We start from the raw sequence: 26747 nt of genomic DNA, 5'->3' as shown, positions 1-26747 counted from the left end.
GACATTAGGCATTATTGTTACTAAGAAACTAATATTGTGAACCCCCACTAAGATATTTTTTTAGATGCCCATAAATAGACACACATTTTTTGTATTTTACTTAATAGTACTTAATGGTAGTGTAGAGGTACAAATTGATGAACGATGTCAGGCTCAGCTGGATATTTTCTTTCAGAAATTGCTCAAACCTACCAGGCATCCAGAATAGGTAGATAGAAATTTTAACTAATTTATTTTAATTGGCGGGCTTTTGGTTCCGTAACATATACCAGGTTTGATATTCGGAACAATATTTTTGGGTTCATATCAGGAAATAGATTTCAAAAAATTCAACATAACTTATTTGGTAGTCCTTGGGGACCAGATATGGGCGTGGATTCATAAAAAATACCAAGAACCACAAATGTAAGTGGGTCTCAGGGCGGTCTTTCCTGACCTATAAGGTATCATAATGAAGTAAAAAAATTGGTCATTGGTAGGGAAACGGAAAATTTTATTTCGAAAACTTAGTTAAGGTTCTAAATAATTTTTCACATAAAACATTTCATATTTTTTAAATTCGAATTATAATTAAATCACGAAGTAGCCAGAATTCCTACCATTCATATGGCACAATTTTTTTACAACATCTGCAGTAGTTGAAAAAAATCACGACATTAAATTTTTCATTTATGATTTTTTCAACTACTGTATCTGGTAGCCTATTACCTGAAAAAAACGAAAAGGTTTTTTTAAAAAAGACAAAAATTGTTTTCATAATGTCTGCTGTTGGATGACAATCATAGCATACTTGTACTTTGGAACTACTGGAGGTATTGTAATAAAATTATGTAGGAGGATAAAGCTAGTTTCAGGCCATGAAAGACATTTCTGAAGCAAAACATATACGTTCACACATAATTAAGTTGTACCAAATATAGTACCGTTTAGTACACATAAATACTATGCTTCCATATTTCAATTCTATATTCCAACAGCAACCATTATTCCAAATTTTAGGTTTCCACCTCTCTGAAAATGTTACCAAATTTAGTGCCGTTTAGTACTTTTCTTGCACATAAACACGAATTTCCAAAGATGTCTCTATACCTCAATCTTCAATAGAAATCATAATTCCAAATTTCAGGTTTTCAGCTCCATCCTGTCAAGCAAAATCCAAATTTTACTAAATTTAGTACCATATAGTACCTTTCGTACCAATAAGTACGAATTTCCTAAACTACCTCAATTCTACACTCCAACAGTCATTTTAATTCCTAATTTGAAGACTCCAGCTCTATCTGTTCACATAAATTCAACTTGCACCAAATTTAGTACCGTTTAATTCCTCTTTTCAGGATTCCATCTCTATACACTCAACTAAATGCAAATATTAACAAATTTAGTACCATTTTGTACTTTTTATACACATAAGTACCAATTTCTTAAGTTTCTAGGTTTAACCGTTTCGTCTGAGCGATGATCTGTCAGTCCTTCACTCACTTACATAACACTAAACTCTTTTATATATTAAGATGAAGTATGCATCGTTTTGCAAAATATAATAAATATATTCTAAAATCCGTTTGTTAAAGATGCATTTTACGACATTGTTAAAAGGAAATTTATAATTTGTGGATGAATCAATATCTTAATCATACTCCCATCTCGATACCAAATACCCAACCTTGTATAATTGTACCATTATGTCATGTTTTTTTTAACATTTTTTTTATTTTTTTCTTGGTGTTATCTAATTTTATTTCCAAAATCTGACCGTCTTTATATTTGTTGTTTTTGCCGCCATTAGCCCATTAAGAAAATGAGGTGTATTTAAAAAGGTGTTAGTGACAATCATATGGTTTCAAACTTGTTTCTTAATCGTTTGTAAAGCAACATGTCAAACACACACTCCGACGTTTTATTTCATTTAGGGTCGTACTGAAAATAGTATTTAGGAAATACGGACGTCCAGCAAACCTAATAAATGTGAGCAGGTGGATATTTTAGTACGCAACGCACGGAGTTTAGGTACGGGCCTTAAATTTTAATTAAAAATACATTTGAATATTAGAGTTGGTAATATAATTTTTTCGTAAAATATATATAAAAACAGTAAGCAAATTCCCTAAATAAACATTCTGTTGTATTATCGCCATAAAATGACACAATTTAAAATTTATCTCTTATTTTTTAGTATATATATATACATTGATTGTCAGCATGCCAATTTCATTTCTATAGCAACAATATTGGTTGTCAGTCATAGTACAATACAAGGTAACTGCAAAACTACAACAAATACAATTCAACAATCACATAGAAAATTGTTATTGTGTGTAACCCTGGTGTCAGTTTTATACCAAAAACTATTAATAATGACTTAGGTTTCGGGCAGGGCATAATTACAGAAGGTAGACTCTTTTGAGAATTTTATGAATTTTTAACACTACATTGCCGAAGGCGGTCATTTCGACCGCATTCCACTTTCAAGTACAAAAGCAACTGTGCATTTAATGACACTTTTTTTAACAATTTAGTGACTTTTTGTACCTCATAGAATTACGTTTATTATAAAAAATTCACCAAATTTAAATGCACAGTTGCTTTTGAAATTGGAAAGCGGTCAAAATGACCGCCTTCGGCGTTCTAGTGTTAATTTGGAACTCATCTATCAATTTTAGATAATATGAAAAATAAATTCCATAAAGTTTTATGTATGTCGATTGGCATATTTTCAATAAATTAAACAAAATGTATTTTCTAAAGCTGAACATTGTACTAAATATTTAACCATGATTGTTACATCTTATATTTTTAAGTTTTAGTGGAAGGATACTTACACATATTTATAAATTTAAATTATTTAACAATTTTTGCCACTGAACATTTCGTATATGTGATATTTGTTTTTTCATAAAACCACTGCTCTAATTATGGCCAAAATTCGGATCACTAGCACATAGTGCACTGTGACGAAATAAAAAAAAAACTGAATTTACAATTCCAAATTCAATTTGTCGGGGAAAACATATTTTTTGGAAAATGAAAAACAATGAAAAAAGCCGTGCGTATCACCTAATCAAGTTTCCAGATTTTATCTCTATGGTTTAATTTGTAGTTTCATGGGAATTTCAAAATAAGTTGGCTTGTTGCACGAATTTCCGAACTACTTCCCACAAATCCCTGTTGCTGAGCTACATATTGTAAAATATCTTCTCTATTCATGTATGAAAAAGGCCTTATACCACAAAGTAGACATGTATGAGTAGAATATTTAATTTGGTCTTGGTATATTTTGTTCGTTAACATTTTCGCTTAAATCTACACATACATACATAATTTATGTACATAGGACTTATGTTAAAAGTACGTCTGCACATTGTTTTGATCGTTTCCATTTTTGAGCTAAGTCTTTAACTACTCGAAGCTAAGCTATCGTTTTTTGGCAATCACAAACTCCAGGATTCATACGAACTGGTCCATGAACTGACGTGAGCCCAATGAGGAAAGCTGGCTAAAAACTCTCTGAATTCGTCGGAAACGTTGATATTGTCCGTTACTTTATGGCCAATTACAGCAATGTCGAATGTCAAGCCAGACCAATGAGGGTGTTGGTGCTGAAAAGGTAAGACTTTATAATTATACGCAGGAATAAGTATTGCCATCCGATTTGTTACCTTAAAGGTTAAACTACATTTAAGTGGGGATGGATCCAGAGCATAAGAGAAATACACAAAAAATGGAGGTTGGAAATTATTTTCTAACGGTATTCTGGTGAAGGACCAATCCACCAGTGACACATTCTGCTGGGGTTGAATAAATATACTGATGTGATTTGGACCAGCAAACTCCAAATTGAACACCACCGTATCAGGAGCTGTACTCTGTTTCGAAGCGATTCGCATAGTAGGCCATCCACTGCGATTGGGCTGAGAAGCCGGAACCCAGAAACTTTGATTTCTACAACACAATTAAAACAATGTTGACAAATTTATTCAAAGGCAATGCCAACGAATTACCTCCATCCCAGCCATCGGGTGCTGTAGATTGGGAAACCGCATTGTATTTCTTTTGCACAATCTTCCTTTCGACTTGCCTTGGTAAGATTTGAATTTTCAAACATGAAGTCAATGGAGTGGGGGTGGCGGTCCACCGGTACAACATAAAAACCAGAATCCTCGCGTCTAACACTCATTGCAGCATCGCCGTTGTGGAAGGTCCGGGTAGTGTGCTAAACAAAGCAAAAAGCATTTTGTATGTGTTAAAAAAAATGTCAAAGCCGATCGATATACATAGATCCCCTGGAATCAAGTAACCGACATTTTACACCCTCCACCATGAGAAAAACTGAAAACCGGGGGGACCATTCAACTTTAACATTGATGCAAATGTATGCTCCACATATTTTGGCATTCGAGGGAGTTATTGAACTGGGAGTATACTGGTTCTTTGATCCCTTATATACCAGCATTGAAGGAGTGTTGTACACTCGTTAGTATTACTTATTATACCTACCACAGCATAGAATCTCTGAGGAGCATCTTTTTCGACATAGGGGAAAGCAGCGGGGGTGGCCGCCAATATTATGAATACGACACAAAGTACTCCGAACAATGATATGATGGTCTTTGCCTTGCGGAATAAGCAGAGTAGAGGAACCTGCAAATGTACAGATACATGTGTAAGTCTGTCGTCACTCACAGCCCTGGGACGTTAAAATAACTCACCAAGAACGCTGCAAACAACAGGCACATCAATGCCGTAAATCCGCCAATTAGAATTTCCGGATTACTGTTGGCTCCATCACGGCCCTGCATTGGTATGAACGTTACGTAGAAGGCGTAGCAGATGTATGTGTAGAACAGGTACGGCAGGATTTGGCAAACGGTATGAGGAATCAACCAGTGGAAATCTGCAATAGATGGTGGATCAAACAACATCCGATGTGTTCCCCCTCCCTGTGAACTTACTCTTCTTGTGGAAACAGGTGACAACGTTTAGTATGACCGACAGCGTGTAGAACGCAATGCTCAGCATAATGACAAAGGCGGACCTTATGCCAAAGGCAATCATTACTATGGTGATTATGGTCAATATTAAGCAATGGGCGTGCATTAGTAGCTGTATGGCGTAGGCCAATGGGAGGCCATGCTCCTTGGTCCGACTGAAGTAAATGGCCGGCAAGATACCCATAATAAAGAACATGGGGCAAAAATACAAGCCGAAAATCATCCAAGGCTGCGAGAACCATGCCATTGAGAGATTAACAGCGTCCATGAAGACGGAAATCAACAATGTTACACACATTGCCAGGATAACGGCGGCCAATTGGATGCCGAATAAGATTCCAAATTTGCTGAAAATTCGACGGCGGAACATCCCAGTTTGGTGGGCCATATTCCAAATGTAGCCCAGCAATGCCAGTATGAAGATTACACAAATGATAATGTTGACAGCCATGCCCGTCTCTTCGGAATAGTAAACAATGAACCATCCGAGGACATCGTAGAATACTGTATGGCCCTCGGCATATTTCTGGAAAAGGATTTTGTACGATTTGTAGTTATCATCACCGCCCGGCGAGGCAATCATTCATAAGGTTGTAAACGCTCTTACCTCTGGATCTTCGAGCTCTGGGGCATTTGCTAATGCCTTTGCCAAGCTTAATATGTTGTTTCCCGTTAATTGGTACGTTCTTCTGGGAATTGCATTGAATCGGTCATATTTGGTGTGATAGATAAATCCATTGTATGAATGAGCCATATCCAAACCGGGAATCTTCCCAAAATCTCGGAAAATGCGGTAATCGGTCTCGGAAGGTACAAATCCATTTTGAAACAATTCTTCAGCAATTGTTGAGGCATAAGGATGGACAATGTTTGCGCCATAATACTGCAATGGCGAGATCAAATATATATTTTCGGTTAATTCCGATGACGTCACGTGTGTATATGTGCTGTATGTATGTATTTGTGTATGTATAATATAATAGTTATAGTGCAGTTGTGTATGTTTGTTTTCCTAGTCGACATTACTTAGTGATGTTGTCGAGGGGTGTAACCGTAAGCTTAAAACAAACCTTCATGAGCCAAGGATGGTCAGGTCCTGATTGAAATAAAATTTCACGGCCTCCGGATCCAGCCGAATCTAAATTCATAACAGCCCTGTAAAGAAATGATAAAATAAAAGACCTCAAATAGTTGTCATACCGAAGTTGTAAAACATAGACCTACCTCACATTTTTCGCCCATGGATGCTGTGTTATAAAGGCATGTGAACCCTGTAAGGGATTTTCTTCAGCTCCGTTGAAAAGAAATACAATAGCGTGATCCAAGGGCGTGTCGAATTTTGTAATAATCCTCATAGTTTCAAGCATTACAACAATCATCATGCCGGCATCGCCGGCTCCTGAACTACCCGGAACGGAATCGTAGTGACTGTTTATTAGTAAGGCGGCTGTACTATTGGAATTTTTACGCGATACCCGAACTACCACATTCTGTATCGACTGATAGCAGTTAACCATTTCCCATAGCACGTAATTCCCCGAAGCAACCTGGACGTCTTCTTCAATATCGTAGAGATCGAGGCGAGCATCATTTTTAATACTTGATATTTCGCTAAGCAAAAAATGCACGGTCACTTGTTCATTGGCGGGACTACCCACAACTTTGGGTCCAATCTTGGTAAGTCTCAATAACGTATTCTCAGCTCTTTCGCCAATGAAACGCCCGGGATTATTGGCTTCTTCGTCGATGGTTATCGTGTCGGGGAAGTAATGGAAGCTCGGTATGACAGCCAAATAAAAAAGTAGAAACCAGAAAGCTACAAATACTGGCGCCCAATACCAACCGAACTTACTTCGATTGTAAATGATTTTCATATTTTCATATTTGGAATTCATCATAGCGATGGATGGATTTCGCAGCTGCCTATAAATAAAAAAATAATAATTTAAAAATAAGGTCCCCTTAATCAATATTCATCGCAGCTTAAGAAATACAATTTGCTCGACCGCAAGAATTATCACAGTAGTTGATATTCTTCAAAGTGCCGACCGATATCAGTACGACTAGTATTGGGTATCATTTACTTGTTCGCCAATCATAAAACCATTCCGATAACAGCAAATTAAAGGCACTTCACGTTGCAACTGCTGTCAGTAGGTCTGCATCAAATGTGTATCCGACTCACAGAACTCGAGTTAATCGAATTATAATCTAATATTATAACACATAAATCGATACACGTATGTATGTATATGTGGTGTTTCCACACAATCTGTATGTTTGTTATAATCGTATCGTGGAATATTCGCTGGATGTGTTGAGAGTTGTTGGTGTAGGGGTCGAATGAACATGTTTGGTCACTTTTGGCATTGAATGCTACATATTAGAGTTTATTTCCCATAACCTATGTTGATCTTATGCTTGTCGTCCTGTCCAATACGCCAATAAACTATTTGGTTAAGGTACACTTTCTAAGTTGATTCAAGCTTCTTGTCGGATTCGATTTATTCGTTTAGATGCTTAACTCTTTATGGTCCAATGTTGCCCACAGGCAACAAAATGTTTTAAAGTTTATATTTAAAACTCAGCGAGTAAATATATACTTTTTGCGTTGCAAATGTTAAGATCTGATTATGGAGGACACATATCAAACGAAAAATCTAAAAATTCACATTTTTGGTTAGCTTTTCCATATATATTTGAGTGCAAAAATTTGTACCGAGCCAACATGTGTATACAGTCCAAATTATTTAAATATCTTCGCATTCGAAATGTACCCTACAAATTACTTTTGATTCTTGTAAAAAAGAACCAAATGTATAATTAAAAGAGATTTCTTCGTCGATATTGCATTTGCTTTTCTTTGTATTGGACTTTTATTTCGTTGATGGTATCTGACAAAGAGCTGAACTAAAGGGTGATGAGCAGATAATCTTGGTTATACAAACAAATATTTACATATGTACATGTATGTATGCATGTATAATTCGTTTTAAAAATATTTTAAAACACAACATGAACAACATATGTATTTGCATTATCCGAATACCCATAACACACAGCCTGTACATAAATATGTATGAGAAGAACATCAAATATATTCGAAATGAATGTGCTGAATAACTCTTCCATGTTGAGGTCTTCCACACATTCGTATATTGGTGTCAAAATATTTCCTTGTGTTAGTCATAAATATTTCGAAACAAAGCATTAATGCGGATTCAACGATGAATCCGCTGGTGGTGGTGCTGTTTGTTATGTCTTCACTCATTTCATGGAGTTAAGTTTGAATGGACCCACAACTTTATATTTGTCCGTTTTTAAGACTCAGTATCTAGCGGGTCAAACGGACCAGGACTTTCCGAAAGTTGCCGGTCTGCGAATGCGGATCTTTGTACTGTTGCTTACACTATCTTATCTGGATTTTGCACCACGATACTGTAATAGGAATTTCATCAATGGCCGAGTGTTTGTACAGTTGTGTAAATCGCTGCTCTCTTTTTCGAAGAGTTACATTGCAAATATGTGTACATTAGAGTTATTTTTAAGAGTTCGTACATATTTTTCGCAACCTTTCGGAAATGTGTTGATGGCTCTCAATTACTCTCAAAATTACAGAACCATTTGTATTCCAAGAAATGTCTATAAGGCTTCAGCGTTCCTTACAAATAAATACAATGGATTCTCAATGTTGGCACTATGCTGCAGCAAATCACTTGTAAAAAGACATAACCCTAAGGTACACGCGCGAACGTATACACTTTTATACGCACGAAGAAGCCATGCAAGTGTATGATGACGTTTTGCAACATTTGCTATCATATCTATAATTTTTATTAGGCCGAAGTCCGCACTGAGATGTGAATTTATTTCCAATGGTTGTTGTTAGTTTGTGAGTAAGGTCTGTGAATTCGCACTTTTTCATTGCCGAGAAAACCGGGAAGAGCTTCTCCTTCCAGGGATTTTAATTTCGAACCTCATTGTAGAGGAATGTACAGTGAGTGAAATAAGTATTTTGCCTCAATACAAATTTGACAAAATTCTAATATATACGCCTAAAGCCAGCATAATAAAGATGTAAAATGAATTATGTATGATGGGATATGTTTGTGGACATATTTAGATCTTATTTCTGCAAGAATCACTGCGAAAGACCTATTGGTCTCGAAGATATCGCCCAAACCTATGCCAACCCAAAAATGATTATCACAAAAAAGTATTTTGCTTTTTATTATCATTTTTGAAAAAATCATTATATAAAAACACGCTTTGTCTTTTTATAGTTACCATTGCGGGTAAACACATACTAAAAGCGATTTGGCGACGATTCCAATAAACCACTGCATTTTTTCGCGAATATTTTCTCAAATTTACGTTCAATACATTCTCCAGCAATTTTTCATTTAATATATGGTAATTTCTCGTCCTAATCTCAAATGGGAGTATTAGATATAGTCGTCGCGGCTTCAAAACATCCCAAATAAGTTTAGAATAACAAAAAGGAGGTTTTGCAAAATAAATCGCGAGAACAGGACCTTAAAAACTATTAAAACCAAAATCCGACAAACAAATTATTTAAAAAAATATCGCGAATACCCATTTTTCTGACTTTGAAAACTTTATGGTTCATTAATATTGATCTAGGAACCAATATATGCGATGAAAATAGCAATAAGGTGGTCAGATTCAAAGAAATGAACAGTTCTAAAACAACAGAAACTACAAACAGTACATGAAGTTGGGAGAAAACATCATTCTTCGTCAAATACTATTGCGTTTTAAAAAACTGTGGTAGATGGTGACGAATACGCAGTCAATATTTTACATCCGTTTAACACCATCAGTTGCGAATAAAATGCATCAGTGAATAAACTGGCCGATCTATTTATTTTCGAAATTTTATGTATTTCTATTGCCACAAAACCGTTCATATCTTAGAATCTGACCTTCTTATTGCTATTTTCATGGCATATATTGGTTCCTAGATCAATATTAATGGACCATAAAGTTTTCAAAGTCAGAAAAATGGGGTTTCGCGATATTTATTTCAATAATTTGTTTGTCGGATTTTGGTTTTAATAGTTTTTAGGGTCCTGTCCTCGCGATATATTTTGCAAAACCTCCTTTTTATTATTCTAAAGCTATTTTGGGATGTTTTGAAGCCGCGACGACCATATCTAATACTCTCATTTTGAGATTAGGACGAGAAATTACCATATATTAAATGAAAAATTGCTGGAGAATGTCCACAACAGAGAATGTCCACAAACATATCCCATCATACATAATTCATTTTACATCTTTAGTATGCTGGCTTTAGGCGTATATATTAGAATTTTGTCAAATTTGTATTGAGGCAAAATACTTATTACACTCACTGTATATTTTTGAAAAATGCATGCCTATCAATAAAAAAATGTGTACAAATATGGTAAATGCTACCAATTTCAGTATATTCCGTTAAAAAAACAACGACTTAACAACCCTTTTTAGCTTCTTAGTTACCACTTTTACACTGCCACACAAAACCAAGTACATTACACATGGAACTGAAACCCCGTACATTGTTATAATTTTATAAAAACGGTTATAAATCGCATCGCCAAAATGACAAAAATAAGATTAAAATTGGTAGATGCACTTTTACTCACTGGCGTTTTAATTTTTGTATTTGATCTGAAATACCACATACATATATGAATGTATATGCGCACTCATTAATAAATAAATAACATTCTGTTTATGAAAATATTTCCGGCGTTTGTTGTTGTTATCTCTTTGATTTCGATCTATTTTCATAAAAAAGAAAAATCAACATGATATATAAATAAATATTTTGTACACGAGACACGAAAATATGTAAGTGTGAGACCGCAAGATACCTAATAGATTCGGCCGAAATACCGAATTCCTAAAACACTTCCTACTCGTATCCGGCCGAAAGCCTAGGCAATTCTTCGTACAACACAGATTGGCACGTCATGGAACTTTGATCATCCGTAAGCATCTGTCTGGCGCGGAGCCACACGCATTCGCAACAACAATGCAATCACAACTATACACTAAAACACTTTCGTATATACACACATACACATGCATGTATATCGCGTTGACGTAATGATCTTGCCGGTAAAACGATCGGATAATGTTTACGCCTTCGATGCAACGCCACAACTGAGAGATGAGATGTCTGGTACAAGCAGAACACTATGCCTCAATCTATCGCTGAGCAGTAGCAAGATGCGAACAGAACATTGGCACACATCTATCTCAGCGTCTGCGTGAGTGTACTTGACGCATCAACTTGAAGAGTCTTTACAATGTGGTTGTCGATCAAAAGAGAAGTAGAGAACGTACAAACTGTTGCAGATGTTGATTGGGGATTCTCTTAGTTTGAACTCTTAGATCGCGAATATCATCCTTCGGTAAAAATATACTATTTTCCGAGATCACCACCGTATACTTGCTTTTCTGGAAGTATGCCGAGCAACTACCCTTCCGATGGGCACTTTACGAGCTACTGAGTCTATGCTACTTCAGTAGTCCCACTTTATAAACTTTTACACTTTAACAGCACAGTGGAATACCAGCGCGACGATGTGCTTTATCATGAACGGTCTTTTTATTTGTTTACAATCGTCCGATCGGTCGATTCGTTTCGCGTAGTCCGGTAGTCAATTCACTCCACTAGTTTGGTGTGGAAAGAATGCTTTTGAGTTGCAGACGGAACAACCACAAATGCGGCGATGGCCTTCTGCGGGTGGCATCAAACCAACATTGAAGGAATATCAGATGTTGGTCTGTTCTCGGCTGATTGTTAATATTTGAAGTTCATTTCATTTTTCGAATCGAAAGTTTTTGATATTGAGCAATATGTAGATCGTTAGTTCATTTCATTTTTCAAATCGAAAGTTTCTGATATTGAGCAAAACATATGTGGTTATGTCCATTTGTATCTTGAACCGCATGCGTTGAAATTAAATATCCCTCTGCCCTATGCAACTGTCTCTTTAAATGAAACCGAATCCTTTTCTTTTGTTTACAGATTATTTAGCTCTGATAACGCTGTGTATTTTTATGGCTCCAATATATTTCGTACAATTAAAAATGATCGTGTGTATGTGTGGGCCATTTATATGAATTCAAGAATTTCTAAGCGATTAGATACTGTTCCTTAATGTGTTTATAATCGGTTGTGAACACCTCACACGACATTGTTCATGTGTTTCAAACAGACTGATTAAGATTAAACAGAAGGTATTCTTTAAACACGTTTCTGCAACTATTTAAATATCACTACGGCAAGATATACAAGGAATTACGGATTTACCGATTAAGGCCCAACATGCCGACTATAGTATATATGTATATATTACAGATAGTTTAATTCTAAAGTGTTTGTCTTCATTAATATTACTTAATACATTAAATGTACACTTATATATACATATATCGTACTTTGTATATCATATACATATATCGTACTTTGTAAATTGAACGGCACAATATTACCTGTTAGTGAGTTGTTACTCACATTAGGAGGCAAGACATAAAAGTGGTTACAACCACTTTAAAAACATTTACATTCATTTCATAAAAATGATAGTAATGAAATGTTTTTTTTTTTTTTATTTTTACTTTCTGAAATACTTTCGATTTCACAGTGCACTTCATAATTCCATCCAGATCAGTTGAGTTACAACCACAAGCTTAGGACAAACTGCTACCTGGAAAAGGTTATTTATGTTGCAATTCTCGAAACTGCTTGCATACGAATATGAAAACACGCAGCATAAATTTTGTTAAATTTTGTTTTGTTATTTACTATAATTTTTGGTTTCTGGTGTTCTAAGAAGGCGAATAACTTCTTCATGAACAAATCTGCTATTTGCTATATTTTTTCGTCATCATCCGGACCAACATTTTTTTAAAAGACACTAATGGAAATGGTATTAATTGCTATCGTATTATCAAATGTGTTTAAGATCTACTTCTTTGGCTGATAGAGGGATTGCTCGTCTTCAAATATGTGCAGCTACATGTTTACGCACAGATTTTATGCAAGTAAATATAAACGTACACACATACATGCACGGACTTGTTAAGTTATACATGGCCCCGGCAATGTCACCATCTCCGTGTAGTTATTTCTGTTCGTCTCTCACTTCTGTGTATGACCAAGAGGGGCCAATGGTATCTGTAAGCCGCAACGACAAATGCCTGGCAATTGCGAAACAAACAAACCCTCAAATCAACATCATCACAACTTGGCATATCGACGCTATGATAAAACGTTAATCTGAACTTTACGTTTAGGCATTCTATACTGACATTCAATTACCACCACTTGCTTTTTATCGATTCCGATATCGACGTTTTCAGATAAGATGACTCGAATCACCGCCACAGAGGGAAACGATATTTTCTGGATATTTGAAGACGGAACATCTAATGAATTCTTCAATTGGATATGGACGTCGTCGCCGTTAGGACGTCTTCGTGTTCTGATTGAGAGTGTCGTTAAAGCGCGGAGTGTAAAGTGAAAAGAAGAGTCGGTTCCCTCTACATATCCTTTTCGAAGGGTTTTCTACGTCTAATTGCTGCTGTGAAACTTAAACTGGCTTCCTGGAAACATTCGGGATAATACCGCGAATACAATGGGTGTATGTACTAAAACTAAGAATTGTGATGTACAATGTTGTGGAAGTGTGTGTAAATAGACTGTGACATCAATGATATTGCTAAAATTGTCAAATGAAATGAAATAGCCATTTACAGGTGATGGCCCACATCGACGTAACAGGATACCGCTCATATTAACGCAGAAAACTGAACTGAGAACGCGAGCAATATGCTCTAAATCAAAACAGGCATTATAATGTACTTTGGACGCTCTTCACATACCTATTTGAGCCTTCCTCAATATAACGGCTTGTATATGCAAAGTTTCTTCATGACATTGAAACTTGTTCGGTTACAGTGGTCATCTGCTTTGTCATATACATTTGACCTGACAATGGGTATAAATGTAGATGAACTTGCATTGCATTGCATTAAAACCATAATAAATTTGGCGACGTCAATCACATTTCCAATTTACAGAACACCTAGTCGAATCCGCAATACCAATATTGACCATACGCCACGTTAGCCTCATATCTCAAACCTCAGATACCATTCGCAACACATTCTGATCAATATTCGATGATATTGTTGAATCCTACACTTGGTCGGCGTTGTATAACATCTTGCTAATATGACAGTGTGTGTGTGTGTGTGATCGCAATTGACTGCTTCTAATCAGCCGGGCACTGACTGCCATTTTATGACTTCATAAAAATGAAAATAACTTTTAAAAAGTCCCGCAATATTTTATCTTAGTGCGGGTAAATATTATTGTTTTATCATGGCCATTTATTGATCGATATCGTAGCCATTTGCCATTGGCAAAACAACTAACTAACGAAACCCACCTCCCAATTTGTTACTTTAGATGTCTTTATCTAAGTGTCTCATAAACTGAAATTCTTGTTACCATAACGGAAGCTTCGTTCGATTTGGGGCTGTAATTATTCAATAAACGATTCAAATTAATGTTCATACTGTGGCGATAAGAACCTGGCAAAGGTTATTATTGGCACAGATGATTCAGCGATATTTCCTCCATAGGAATAGCGTTGCAATATGAACCGTTTTCTTATTTTCGAACATTACATTCTTGAGATGGCTGTGTGCGCATCAATGTCTCCCTGGACTATTGGTTTTGAAATGAACGCGATTTGGTTAATCGGTGCAAAATGTATTCATGTGCACGGTACTTATTAAGATTAGGGCCGAATCTGCTGAAACGCGACTTGACAGACTAATAGAGGACAAGACCTGACCGCCCATTGTAACTAACTGTTACAGATATATCCTCGAACTTAGCGATCATTATCATTGATCCCTCAGTTTGTTTTGTCGAAATTTTACTAACACACACAATGACAATCAATGTCGTCGTTATCGTTAACGTATTTCACAAACGCAGTTATAAACATAGTTGGACATAAAAGGTTCCAAGTGGCGGTGGAAGGATCATGACTGTGATAAAGTATATTGCCAATGGATGCCAATGTGTTTAGGTATGTCGATTTGGTATTTGGTATTTTGGTGCCTTGCTGGATAAGTCTCTTCTGGTAATTAACATCGAGAGGATCCTTTTTTAATGTTGGAGCAATGAATCTCCGCCAATCAAAAATAGCTACTTACATATATTTTTAAAATTGCACGTGTATATACATATATATTTGTAGCTTATGTCCCAATTTATATTAGGCGAGTTTAATTGCGGCAAGACTTTGTATGAAGGAGAGAGGGGCAAGTGGAATAGAAATTGGAAAAAATTGATCGTACCGGCAATTTTCTTTCAATTCGTTTTGTGTATTTTTTTTTTTTTTGTAGTGTCAGTAATTTGAAATACCAATCCAGAACATTGTCACAAAATGTAAAAAAAAAATTTTTTTGAAATCGACTTGCCTTGTATAGACGATTGAAGCAAGTTCAAAAGAGAACGATAAAAATTGCCGCAAGTAAACTCGCCTAATATAAATCAGGACTATCTTTCCAGTTTGTAATTAGTTTTTTTTTCGTTAGTTCAAAACAAAATATCACATAGATGTCGATTTTGAAGTACCTAAAAAGATTCCCTGGTACTATGCACCATTGTTTGCATCTTTTTGGCTGGCGCTGTATTTGGCCATAGTAGTTACACAAATAAATCATCTACCAGATGCACTTAATCGCAAAGATGAAGCCAACCATCCGGAGGCATTCATATCGGAACGTGCCGAAATGCAGCTCATTAATTTATCTCGCATCGGTCCTAGGGTGGTGGGCAGCGCGGCTAACGAAGTGACAGCCGTCGAGTTTCTTACGCAACAAATCGAGGACGTTAAACTCCAGGCCAGCGATTACTTTCAGTTCGAGTTAGATGTACAATTGGCCACCGGCAGCTACATGCACTGGTCCATGGTTAATATGTACCAGAATATACAGAATGTGGTGGTGAAGCTGAGTGCCAAGAATTCGACAAGTGAAAACTATCTGCTTATTAACAGTCATTATGACAGTGTGCCCGGCAGTCCGGGCGCGGGCGATGCCGGTTCTATGGTGGTTGTAATGTTAGAGGTAATGAGGGTAATCTCCAAATCACAGGGACCACTTGAGCACCCAATTATCTTTCTATTCAACGGAGCTGAAGAGAATCCTCTCCAAGCGTCGCACGCATTTATCACTCAACACAAATGGGCCAAGAACTGCAAGTATGTTATTGGGCAAATATATCCTTTCACCTTTTTCACCTTCGTCTATGCTATCATAGAGCACTTATAAATCTAGATGCGGCTGGCAATGGTGGGCGTGAAGTTTTGTTCCAATCGGGCCCGGAAAATCCCTGGCTAATGCGTTATTACCGTGATGTACCACATCCCTTTGCCACATCAATGGGCGAGGAAATTTTTCAAGCCGGAATTATCCCGTCCGATACCGATTTCCGTATTTTTCGTGATTATGGCGGCGTACCTGGTAAGAATATCTCAGAGATTACTTGCAAAGAGACATTTGCTCAAGCAAATATTTTCTACAAAATAATAGGTTTCGATATGGCCTACATTTTTAACGGGTATGTCTATCACACTGAATACGATCGAGTCAATATCGTCTCCAAGCAGTCGCTTCAGAACACTGGCGATAACGTGCTTGCACTGGCCAAAGGAGTGGCTAATGCTCCTGAAATGCGCAATCCCCAGGTAATATTTGGACGTAAAAAGCTGTTGGTTGAGAGTTGGACTTTTTTGAATTTCACTCTTGTTTGCGTTTTACAGGAACATGCCGAAGGTCACGTCATATTTTATGATTTTCTTGGATGGTTCATGGTTTTCTATACTAAAAACACCGGAGTCATTATTAATGTCGTGGTTTGTATCGTGGCCCTATTGGCCATTGCAGTTTCCTTGTTCTTCATGACTGCCCGATCTGGGTTAACCTGGAAAGCTGTTATTAGTCGCTATCTTACGATCTTTGCCATACAAATAGTATCACTTGCTCTAGCTGCCGGATTAACGATGTTAGTTGCCACCTTCATGGATGGTGTCGGGAGGCCCATGACTTGGTTTTCCGAAACGTGGCTGCTGATAGGTCTCTTCTTTTGTCCCATGTTCTTCGGTATGGGAATATTGCCGGCCTACTACCTCGAGAAAACGAAAAAGGTACTCGTAAAATCGTGATTTTTTACATGAGAAAGGGTTCGGCAGACACTTACATTATTTCCGTTTCTATAGGACAAACTCAGTTTGGGCTTCCGGATCCAGCTCTTTATGCATTCCCATTGCTTGTTCTTGATTATACTAACAATCGTCATGACCGCCATTGGCTTGCGCTCGTCCTTTATGTGCATGATGGCGGTGCTGTTCGACATTACTGCCCTGATTATAAATCTCATTACGAAATGGCACAGGAAGGCGTACTGGTTTGCGATCGCGGCCATGGTTTGCCAAATTTTACCATTCCTGTATTACACGTCCATAGCCCATGCAACATACATGACTATGTTGCCGATGACGGGCCGGTCTGGCTCTGCTTCTAATCCCGATGTCTTAATGGCAGGCATAGCAGTGTTTATGACGATTTTATTTGCTGGCTTCATTGTAAGTAGTGAACGTACGAATCCTTCTAGGGGACAGCCTCATATGTATATGTATTTATAACTCTTTGCAGATGCCACTCTTCTTATTCTTCCATAAAACACGTACCATCATCTACTCCTTCCTGGCAATTACAATTTTGTTCATCATAATCGCAGTCACCCCTGCCGGTTTTCCATATAAGGCGAAAACGGCTACCCAACGATATTCCCTAATCGTAAGTTAACCCGTCGTACTTCCAAGATCCCATTAGATTTACTACATTTGCAACATCTCTAGCATGCCGAACGAACGCTACACAATGCAGACGGCTCCATTCGTCTCCAAGAGTCAGGCATCTATGTCTATCCACAAGATCGCAGAATCAACAGTGTCGATGGTAAGGCAAATCTTTGTCTAGCCTAAATTAATACGTTTGTATATTCATTCTCTCTCACTCACTCTCCCTGTCTCCCTCTCGTTGCTTCTTATCGCCGATATTAGAGTACATAAAGATTATTGGCGAGAAGCATAAGATCAGCGAGTACTGCGATGTGGAAATGTTCTGTGGCATGCCCCTGTACAACCATCGTTGGCACAAGGCTAGAGAGCGCAGTTTCTGGATACCTATAGAGGAGAAGCCCAATTTACCGGGTGCTAAGCCCGCATTAACCCTTATGAACGTGTACCCCTTGGATAGCAGCAGCCGGAAGCGTTATGAGTTTAAGTTGGTTGGACCCGATCACATGACAATCTTCATAGGACTTCAAGGTGAAGCGAAAATCACTGATTGGTCCTTCAATGACACTATGATACGAGACGCATGGGAACAGCCCTACTTTATATATTTTTCTTATGGCAAAGATGAGCTGGGTTCCCTAGATTTCACTATCGATGTAGAGGTATACATATTGTGCCACTTTGAACTTCCTAAATATCATTCATACCTAACAACTTGCATCTTATTTACAGAAATCCGATGGAAATTTCAACGTACCTGTATTGGAAATTGGCGTTGGTGGTCACTGGATTCATCAAGATAAGGTTCGCACCCCCAAATATCAGCAGTTTGTCGAAAGTTTTCCCGACTATGCAAGTGTAAATGATTGGACGGCCTCCTATGAAAGTTACCTCTTCTAATTGGCATTAGATAAAAAACAGACTTCACAGCATCGCATCACGTCATCACCCAAAATGCTCAACAATCCCATCCACGTCCGATCAATACATGTAGTGTACATTAATACTAGATTTAGAACAATGCAAAACGAAACTCTGAACAATAAATTTTAAATTTAAATAAATTTTAATTTCGATTCAGTGAGAGACCAAATGTATTTCCCTATGTGTATCCCAACCGGGCTGCTGCAAATTAGCAGTTGTAATTAAGATATTCCAATATAATTAATAGGCTAATATCATGATATGTGCAATCCATAACGACATTTAAAACCAGTGAGAAAAGTATAAAAGTCGGTCGGAGCCGACAATACGATAGAACAGACATATCGTATTTGGTAAATCGCAAGAAATTAAATGAGTGATCTAGGCATATGAAGCGTATTTTACCAACCCATACACACGATATTCTGAATTCTAGGTGCCAAATAGCATTCCAACCGGGCAAACTTAGGGTCTGGGTTGTACCATTTGTATAACAATTTTTTTATGTGGAAGGGAAGACATCACCTTGTGGTGAAGAAAGCCTCCTGAATACTGTCGTTAGACGTAAACAGAGAACTTAAATGTTTGGAGAGAACGCCCAAAATGCAACATTTTAGCGGCAGAAACTATATATGTATAAGATTATTGACAATGTAACTAAAAGGTCAAACAATGTTTCCTTTGCTACGTGAAATTACAAGGATTAACAAGGAATTTGTGGCAGTAATAATAAACTCAGTAATCAGTTTGGTTTTGGATCCAACATTTTTGAGAGGTCAAGGATATGCTGGTGCGCCTTTCACTTCATTTATTTCATACATAGTAATGCATAAGCTGAATACAGCTAAAAAAATTACATTACAATATACTATCAATGTTGAAATATACAATAAAGAATTAAAAAATACATATATGTATTAACATTATTATACTTATTATTAAAACTGTGCAAATTCCCTATAACATTGGTTCCCATGATTTTAGTTCCATTCATGTAAATTTGGAAACTAGGAAATGAACTCCTCACCAATTTAAATAATATAGACCTACATTTATCATCATTAACAGACACATTATTTAAGGCAAGCCAATTGCTTATATCGGAAAGAGTCATTAATTTACAATATAAAAAAGAGGGGACCCAAAACAAAACCCTGGGGAACACCACTATTAGAATAGGTAAGTCTATTACAAGCCTTAGATAAATCGAAATTACCACCATCTACAGTTTCCCTAATGGTATCCGTAAGATGGAGCAAACATGTAGCAGTAGTATGACCACGCCTAAAACCATTTTGACAATTGGCAACTTTAGATAGCGCTGGAAGTATACTTGTTGGACGCAAATTGCCCATACGAAAAGAGGCCTTGCATTCGGAATAGGTGCAATCCTTGCCAGCTTCCAACAAGAAAGGGTAGTCGACGTACTAAAAATCGTATTAAAACATTGTAAAAAGTAGTAGTAGTCATCTTCATACATAACCTGTGAGATTAACAGGAACTGAGTCCGGGTTGGAAGCAGACTGTATAAAACAATCATTGAGATCATCATCGGGAAAATAGTCATCATCTGAACAACCACTAGCTCTTAATTTCTTCCAGATTTGAGAGCTATCAAGACCGTCAAACATACGAACATAGAACTTTCTTCTCTCATTTATTAAAACTGTATTTGCTCTTCTTCTGTAGGAACAAAATATTTTCCAATTTGCTTAATGCATATCACGTACTGATCTCGCGTGCAAAATTTGCCTTGATTTTAACCAAGAATCTAAACCATTTTTGATACGTCTGCTGACGGTATGTGCAAATGTGTATAAAGCTGTTATAACGTTATTAAGAGCATTAATTTGAGAATTAACATCAGACATTGTAATTGGGAACTACGTTTCAATAACGAAGGTCGACTAAGAAGCATGAAATCAATTAACGAAGTCTACGTGTGTGAAATATCAAAATGAGTCGGAATAGAATTGTGACAAATAGAAAGACCCAATCTTAATGTAATTTCTCTCATTGTACGAGCTTTAGAAATATCATACAAATTATAATTGAAATCTCCTACAACGACAACATTCGAATACCTTACCTTGTGGTATTCTTCAAATTCATCAACATTGCCGTGTGGCAAATAAACAACACCAAAAAGTGTTTTATCAATTCCACTATCTACTTCAATAAATATCGACTCACTAATACCATAGTTAGGCGATCGATAAATAACTTTAAATTTAAAACTCTTTAATATAAAATTCCAACACCACCTCCTCTGGAATTCAGACGGTCATTACGCAAAAAGGTGTAACCAGGTATGGAAACTGTTTTAGATGAAACACAATTTTTCAACGAGGACTCTGATACACTACATAAATAATAAATAAATAAAATCATCAATTTTCAGGTTATTTGCTGAGGGAGGTATGCTCTGGCAGTTTAAGTGTCCAAAGGACAACTGACTTTTAAAGGGTTGAAGTACATTTCTAAAAAAGGAAATTGTGGTCCTATAGTAAGACCACAATTAGCAATATGAAAAAATTAGACGTGGGGAACCAAAAACTTATAACTAATAATATTATATGCACATTAGGTAGAATATATCATAAGCATCCCCGCAAAATTAATTAAAAATAATTACGGAATAAATATTGAAAGTCGCTACTCAAAAAAGGTACATCCATAATACTCTGCAAATGACAAGTCAGCTTTCCCAATCAATATTCTTCCAATTCCCGGAGTATCTGAACACAGTCGTGTAAATTAATAACTTTGCTTCCACCGCTTACAAATGTTACTCGAGCACAAGGGTTATTACCATTTATAATTTAGTACCATGATGCCAAATTATTGTATATAACTCCTACGGTAATGAAACTTGTGACTGTTTCACTCCTAGGTTGTCAAAGAAGTATACTCGAGTTGAGATACTATCTCCCATAATTTACTTGATTAAAATTGGTCCTTGACGGTGATAATTCGCCATTATTTTATTTCTTGTCAGCACTCTATTAAGGGGACGATTTATTGTGCCAGCATCAAGTGACGGCAAGTGTAATTCTTAAACTTTAAACGCATTTTTCACAAAATGACCCTAACATAGTATGTGTATCTACATGGCGTTGAAACACTTCGAAGTAAATAAAATAAATCAAGTTCAGTACATCTCAACAATTCATGCACTGAGTAGTAAGAAATTTGAATTATCTTCAACCCGTAAGAAAAAGAGTGATAATAAATACGTTTTGGGTCACCAAAAGTCCCCAAAGTAGAAGGGTTAAAAAACAAATTTATGTTTTTGTTTGCGAAATTCATACATATTAGAAAAGAACTCAAGTCTCAGTATTGCACGAGTACTCGTACTGTGAAGCATGGATGTGGGTCGATAATGGTATTAGACATTTTTCTTTTTATGGAGTTCGATCTATTTACGAGATTTATGAATTAATTGTTTTCATTTTTTATACAAATGTGTTGAAAACGCTATAGTTCCCTTCGTTGAAGAAAACATACCGCTTATTTGCGTGTTTCAGCTTGACAATAGTTTCAGAAATACGACCAAGCATGTCAAAGACTGGTTGTGTTTTATAATGGCCAGCACAATCACCGATCATATTGGGCAATGTATCGTAAATTTACTTATTTAAAAGAAAAAATCCAAAACTAGCCATGCCGATTGGGCCAATTTTGATTTTTTTGGTTGGGTTTTATAATGGCCAGCACAATCACCGATCAAATTGGGCGTCTTACAGATTCAATGTATCGTAAATTTACTTATTAAAAAAAAAATCAAAAACTAACCATGCCAATTGGGTCAATTTTGATTTTTTGTTTATGCGAATAAATTACCTATTTTTTTTCTAAAACAAAATTCGCTATTAGTTTTTTTTAAGTAACAGTTCATTTATTCAATTTGCGGTTTCGGTTGCTTTAGTTTTGGTCACCAACAATGAAATGCTCAACCATCGGACCAAATTCCAAATTTATTTGCATTCGTACCAAATTTGGTCCGAAATGCCCGAAACGGCAACACTGATTACTACCCAGTCGCAATACAAATTAATTAGATGAATGGATGCATTATTGCCACACGAGGTGAAACACTTGATGCTTACAAAGATAGCTGCGCTCATACACCACAATCGCCTCGCTCTTAGTCACATGAGAGCAGTAAAGTGTGTTCCCCTATTGGAGTTTGAACTTTTGTGTTTGAAATGTTTAATTTTAATTACAACTGGATTTGAAAGTTTTTAAAATGTTGCTGTGCTTTTCACGCATGATTTGCAGGAAAAGGGTCATTATAAGAGAGACACTTGTACATGGGTTGTAGCATTAGTCCACGTTGTTATTGTAGCATGGATAAAAGCACAACCGCATGCCATTACACAAATAGGGGGTATATTTAAAACTTATCACTCACACAATAAATACCCTATGTTGTGTTGTTTTCCGTTCATAGCGTTCGTAAATGGTCCCGCATGGATTTGCATCTTCAATATAATACAGCTGAGTATATTCTCATTGTCGCGCAATTGAAATTACTCCTCTGGCTTTTTAACCGGTGTGATTACGCATTCAGCTTAATTTTTTCGGTTCATTTCGGTGTTGTCGTCACCGCTGTTTTCTACTTTATTTCGGTAGCCCGGCCTTGTTTTATGTGACAAGATCGGATGCTGTTGTTTCGTCGTTATCAGTTGTGGCGAGATTACGTTCTCCCAACCTGGTGTCTGATATTTCTTAACAACTGCTGTACGCGAAGTGTTCATTCATAAATCGTATTCTAGAACGGACTGCTTAAAGGAAAAAATACATCGACGCAAAGGCCCACAACTTCTCTCTACAAACTGTTAAGAGTTATGTAATCGGTGTACATTGTTTAAAAAAATCGGTTTGAAGTAAAAAATATTATATATTTGCGTACCGAAATAATTTTTTTCACGCGATTCTGTATATGCGTGCATTGATGACAGTAAATGCAAACATCAATAGCCAATCAATCAATCAAGAATTTATGGAATAGATCTGTGCTGCCATTCTAACCACAAAAACAAAATACATTTAAATGTATATTTGAATCATATTTGTAACTCGCTTTCATAATTGCATAGAATTGCAAAAAGGTTTGTTGCCTATATTTATAAATAAACGTGGCCCAATAAATGTGGACACATATGTATATTCCAAACACACTTTCATTTCGTATAAAAGTGATATCGCTCTTTACAAAGCTTAACATTATTTTATCGGTCGATACGAAACTATAACATCGGATCATCGAGTCATGTGGGAATTATATATAAAACCTTCCAGAACATGATACAAGTATATCGTGGTCCAGCCGAGTGTTGCCACTTTAGAGTATATATCCCCAAATTGGGGATTTTTTTTTGAAACTATTTTTTGAAAATTGTAAAAGAAAATGACGAAGGCACAATGAACAACGATTAATTATCACAGTGCGGTGCCAAGTCAAGACCATTTACAGGACTTGCAATGCTAATATGTACCAACAAGTAATGCTTGCGTAGAACGCGTTTTTCAATCCAGTACAACACAGCTTGGAATTTGAAGCATCTGAAGCTCTTTTGAGAACGCTATACCAAACTACATCTTTGACATTGAACCTTTGACTTTTTACACCTCTGTTTGAGCATACATAAATATTTATATTGTTATCTAATGTTTTTTTTCTGGTGATAATATCTTTCTTTCCAACGTTCATAACATTCCTGTGGCCAATAAACATATAATTTATGGCGATAACTTTAGAGCCATACAAACAATAACTTGCCAGAAGAATTATTATGTTACTCAACGTGATGTAGGGACGTTATGGTTTCATTATTTCTTTATATTTTTCCTGTAACCAAGTTGTATCCATTCGTAAAAAAAACATACATTTTCTATTTTGTAAAAACGTACTCATAAATATGCCGAATTCAAGGTGTATTTAATAAGGTGTATGCCAAGGCACATATAGAGAGAAGTTCCATACAGTGTCAATTTTCAAATGTTTTACTCCCTCCATCATAAAGTGGAGTGTATATTCCATTTGTCACAGCCCTTTCTGCCTCATTTCTTTTAGCTTGTCGTGCATCTACAAACTCTCGAGACAATGCATACATTTAACATAGATGTATAGGGTATACAAACATTTTGTTCTGATTGGTTGAATCATTTCTTGTAAATTAAAACACCTTTCACGAAAATCTTTCCAGTTTTGATGTAGCCCTCATATACAATTCCTGTTCATTTTAGATATTTTGGTTATTTTGAAGTAAAATTGGAAAAAATCACGAAACTTCAATTTTATTTACAAAAATTAATTATTTTTTTAAGGCGAATTAAAAATTACAACAATATGTTTTGACATTCAATGTTACAATGAACTTAGTCGATGCGACTACCTAATACATCTAGCTTGGTGTATGCATCAGATACAACAACAAATATTTTACAAAAACAACATTGTTGTTATAGGAATTAAATTGTCATGCTGACAATAGGTGTGTCTGGTTACCCTAAAGTTTGTAACAATTGTTACAAATTGTTACTGGAAGTCGTCTGTTAACCCAAAAGTTCTGCAAAAGAGAGCGGTTGGAGAGAGAAATTTTGACAGTTCTTTCAGTGAGAGTTTGCAAATTCTTGCTGGAAAAATTTCTTCTTGCAATCTCTTGCAACTCTTCTTCTTCTCATACATCGACATTCAATCAGATGTTTTCTATTGTTTGTTTATTTATTTTTGTGCTTTCAATTTGAAAATAATTTTTTTTGGAATTAGCAAGACTAATTGTTTTTGTTTTTGTTAAACTGGTTGTGTTTTCTTTCTTTTAATTCTTTATAATGGCGGACAAATTGGTTTGTTTTGACAAATCAGCTGATTAGTTGCAAGCTTCTGCAGGGATGCCGTCTGTTTACTTTTCGCATTTTTCTTGCAAAAGAGAATAAAACTACCTTACTCTCTCAGAAAGAAGTTACTGGACAATTCCTGCAGGGAAAGTAACCAGACACACCTAATCAGTTTTTGACAAAAATAAACAAAAACAATTATTAATTTTTTTGTCAAGAAATCATGGTACAATTATAAAAGGTAACAGCAAGTCCCAGCTGATTTGATTCCAACGTAATACTAGTGTCAATATGAATTTGACGAATTATGTTTTTAAAAATCACCCAACAGGAAAATTGGGAACGCATAATATTTGTAATTGTTCATTATTAAATGTGCTCCCGTATTCAACTTACTCAATCTGCCTGCTGGGAAAGTTTTTGGAAGCAAATCTTTCTTCAAGGAATAACTCGCTATTCCCTGCATTTTCATATGTGTTACACATATATATGGCAATGGCTCAATTATAGGAAAGATGTGGAAGCGAAAGAAATATAAATTTGATAGATTTTCATTCATGTTTTTCAATTTTTATTTTGAGGATTCTAAAATATTTTATTTTCAAAATAAAAATAATTTGATGATAATTTGTTTGTTTGTTTACATTTTTCTGTCAAATGAGTTGACACTAGTAGAACTTACAACAACAAATTTCCATGTGGTTGTTGTATCGTTTTTTGTACAACAACACTTGCTGTTACCTTCTATTATTATACCATGTCAAGAAATGTTCTTTGAGGAATAATTAATGAATTTATGTATTCTTGGGTTATTGGCGATTTTAGGTCAGTGAAGAATAAAGTTTAAGACCTGGTCGCGATTAATTTTAAGCTTCCCACATGCAGCCTATGGCTCCTTGTGATGTTGTTTATATTGTGAATTACAATCTATTTTTCTATGGAGCAGTGTCTTTCAATTTTGTTGCGTTCTTAAAGAAAATTGAGAGACATAAATCCCCGGCCAAAGACTAAATCATGGGAATTGTGTTGAACGTATAAAATCTTTCCATAGGCGTATTTAACCTTCGCCGAGAATTGTAACAAGCAC

General features: G+C 36.1%; 2 protein-coding genes across 2 annotated transcripts; one reads left to right on the top strand and one right to left on the bottom strand.

Moving 5' to 3' along the window:
* Positions 1 to 3426: 3426 nt before the first annotated feature.
* Positions 3427 to 6886, bottom strand: LOC133337004 (endoplasmic reticulum metallopeptidase 1). The gene is made up of 9 exons (XM_061545268.1): positions 6216 to 6886; positions 6062 to 6146; positions 5599 to 5874; positions 4953 to 5517; positions 4710 to 4894; positions 4498 to 4641; positions 4002 to 4213; positions 3660 to 3942; positions 3427 to 3599 (listed from the first exon to the last, which is right to left on the bottom strand). Exons 1-9 carry the CDS (start codon positions 6884 to 6886, stop codon positions 3432 to 3434), a joined length of 2589 nt encoding a protein of 862 aa, XP_061401252.1. The 3' UTR covers positions 3427 to 3431.
* A 6492-nt stretch (positions 6887 to 13378) lies between these two features.
* On the top strand, positions 13379 to 18793 carry LOC133337034 (endoplasmic reticulum metallopeptidase 1). The gene is made up of 10 exons (XM_061545298.1): positions 13379 to 13525; positions 15627 to 16294; positions 16354 to 16556; positions 16626 to 16780; positions 16856 to 17239; positions 17312 to 17677; positions 17748 to 17891; positions 17954 to 18053; positions 18158 to 18555; positions 18626 to 18793. Exons 1-10 carry the CDS (start codon positions 13379 to 13381, stop codon positions 18791 to 18793), a joined length of 2733 nt encoding a protein of 910 aa, XP_061401282.1.
* The last annotated feature ends 7954 nt before the right edge of the window (positions 18794 to 26747 follow it).

The sequence above is a fragment of the Musca vetustissima genome, unplaced genomic scaffold, assembly GCF_032173495.1.
Source record: "Musca vetustissima isolate MV318-11 ecotype Yass unplaced genomic scaffold, APGP_CSIRO_Mvet_v1 utg6013, whole genome shotgun sequence".
Taxonomy (NCBI): Eukaryota; Metazoa; Arthropoda; class Insecta; order Diptera; family Muscidae; genus Musca; species Musca vetustissima.
The sequence above is the reverse complement of the archived record's forward strand: the minus strand, read 5'-3'. Positions and strand labels throughout refer to the sequence as shown.

What these genes read in the sequence shown, in the direction of transcription:
- LOC133337004 (XM_061545268.1), bottom strand. Translation starts at nt 6,886, where the DNA reads ATGAATTCCAAATATGAAAATATGAAAATCATTTACAATCGAAGTAAG. An exon ending in CCATGGGCGAAAAATGTGAG is followed by an intron (nt 6,147 to 6,215) that starts GTAGGTCTATGT and finishes ATTTCTTTACAG; the next exon opens with GGCTGTTATGAATTTAGATT. An exon ending in ACCCGATGGCTGGGATGGAG is followed by an intron (nt 3,943 to 4,001) that starts GTAATTCGTTGG and finishes ATTGTGTTGTAG; the next exon opens with AAATCAAAGTTTCTGGGTTC.
- LOC133337034 (XM_061545298.1), top strand. Translation starts at nt 13,379, where the DNA reads ATGACTCGAATCACCGCCACAGAGGGAAACGATATTTTCTGGATATTT. An exon ending in TGATTATGGCGGCGTACCTG is followed by an intron (nt 16,557 to 16,625) that starts GTAAGAATATCT and finishes ACAAAATAATAG; the next exon opens with GTTTCGATATGGCCTACATT. An exon ending in TTTTATTTGCTGGCTTCATT is followed by an intron (nt 17,678 to 17,747) that starts GTAAGTAGTGAA and finishes AACTCTTTGCAG; the next exon opens with ATGCCACTCTTCTTATTCTT.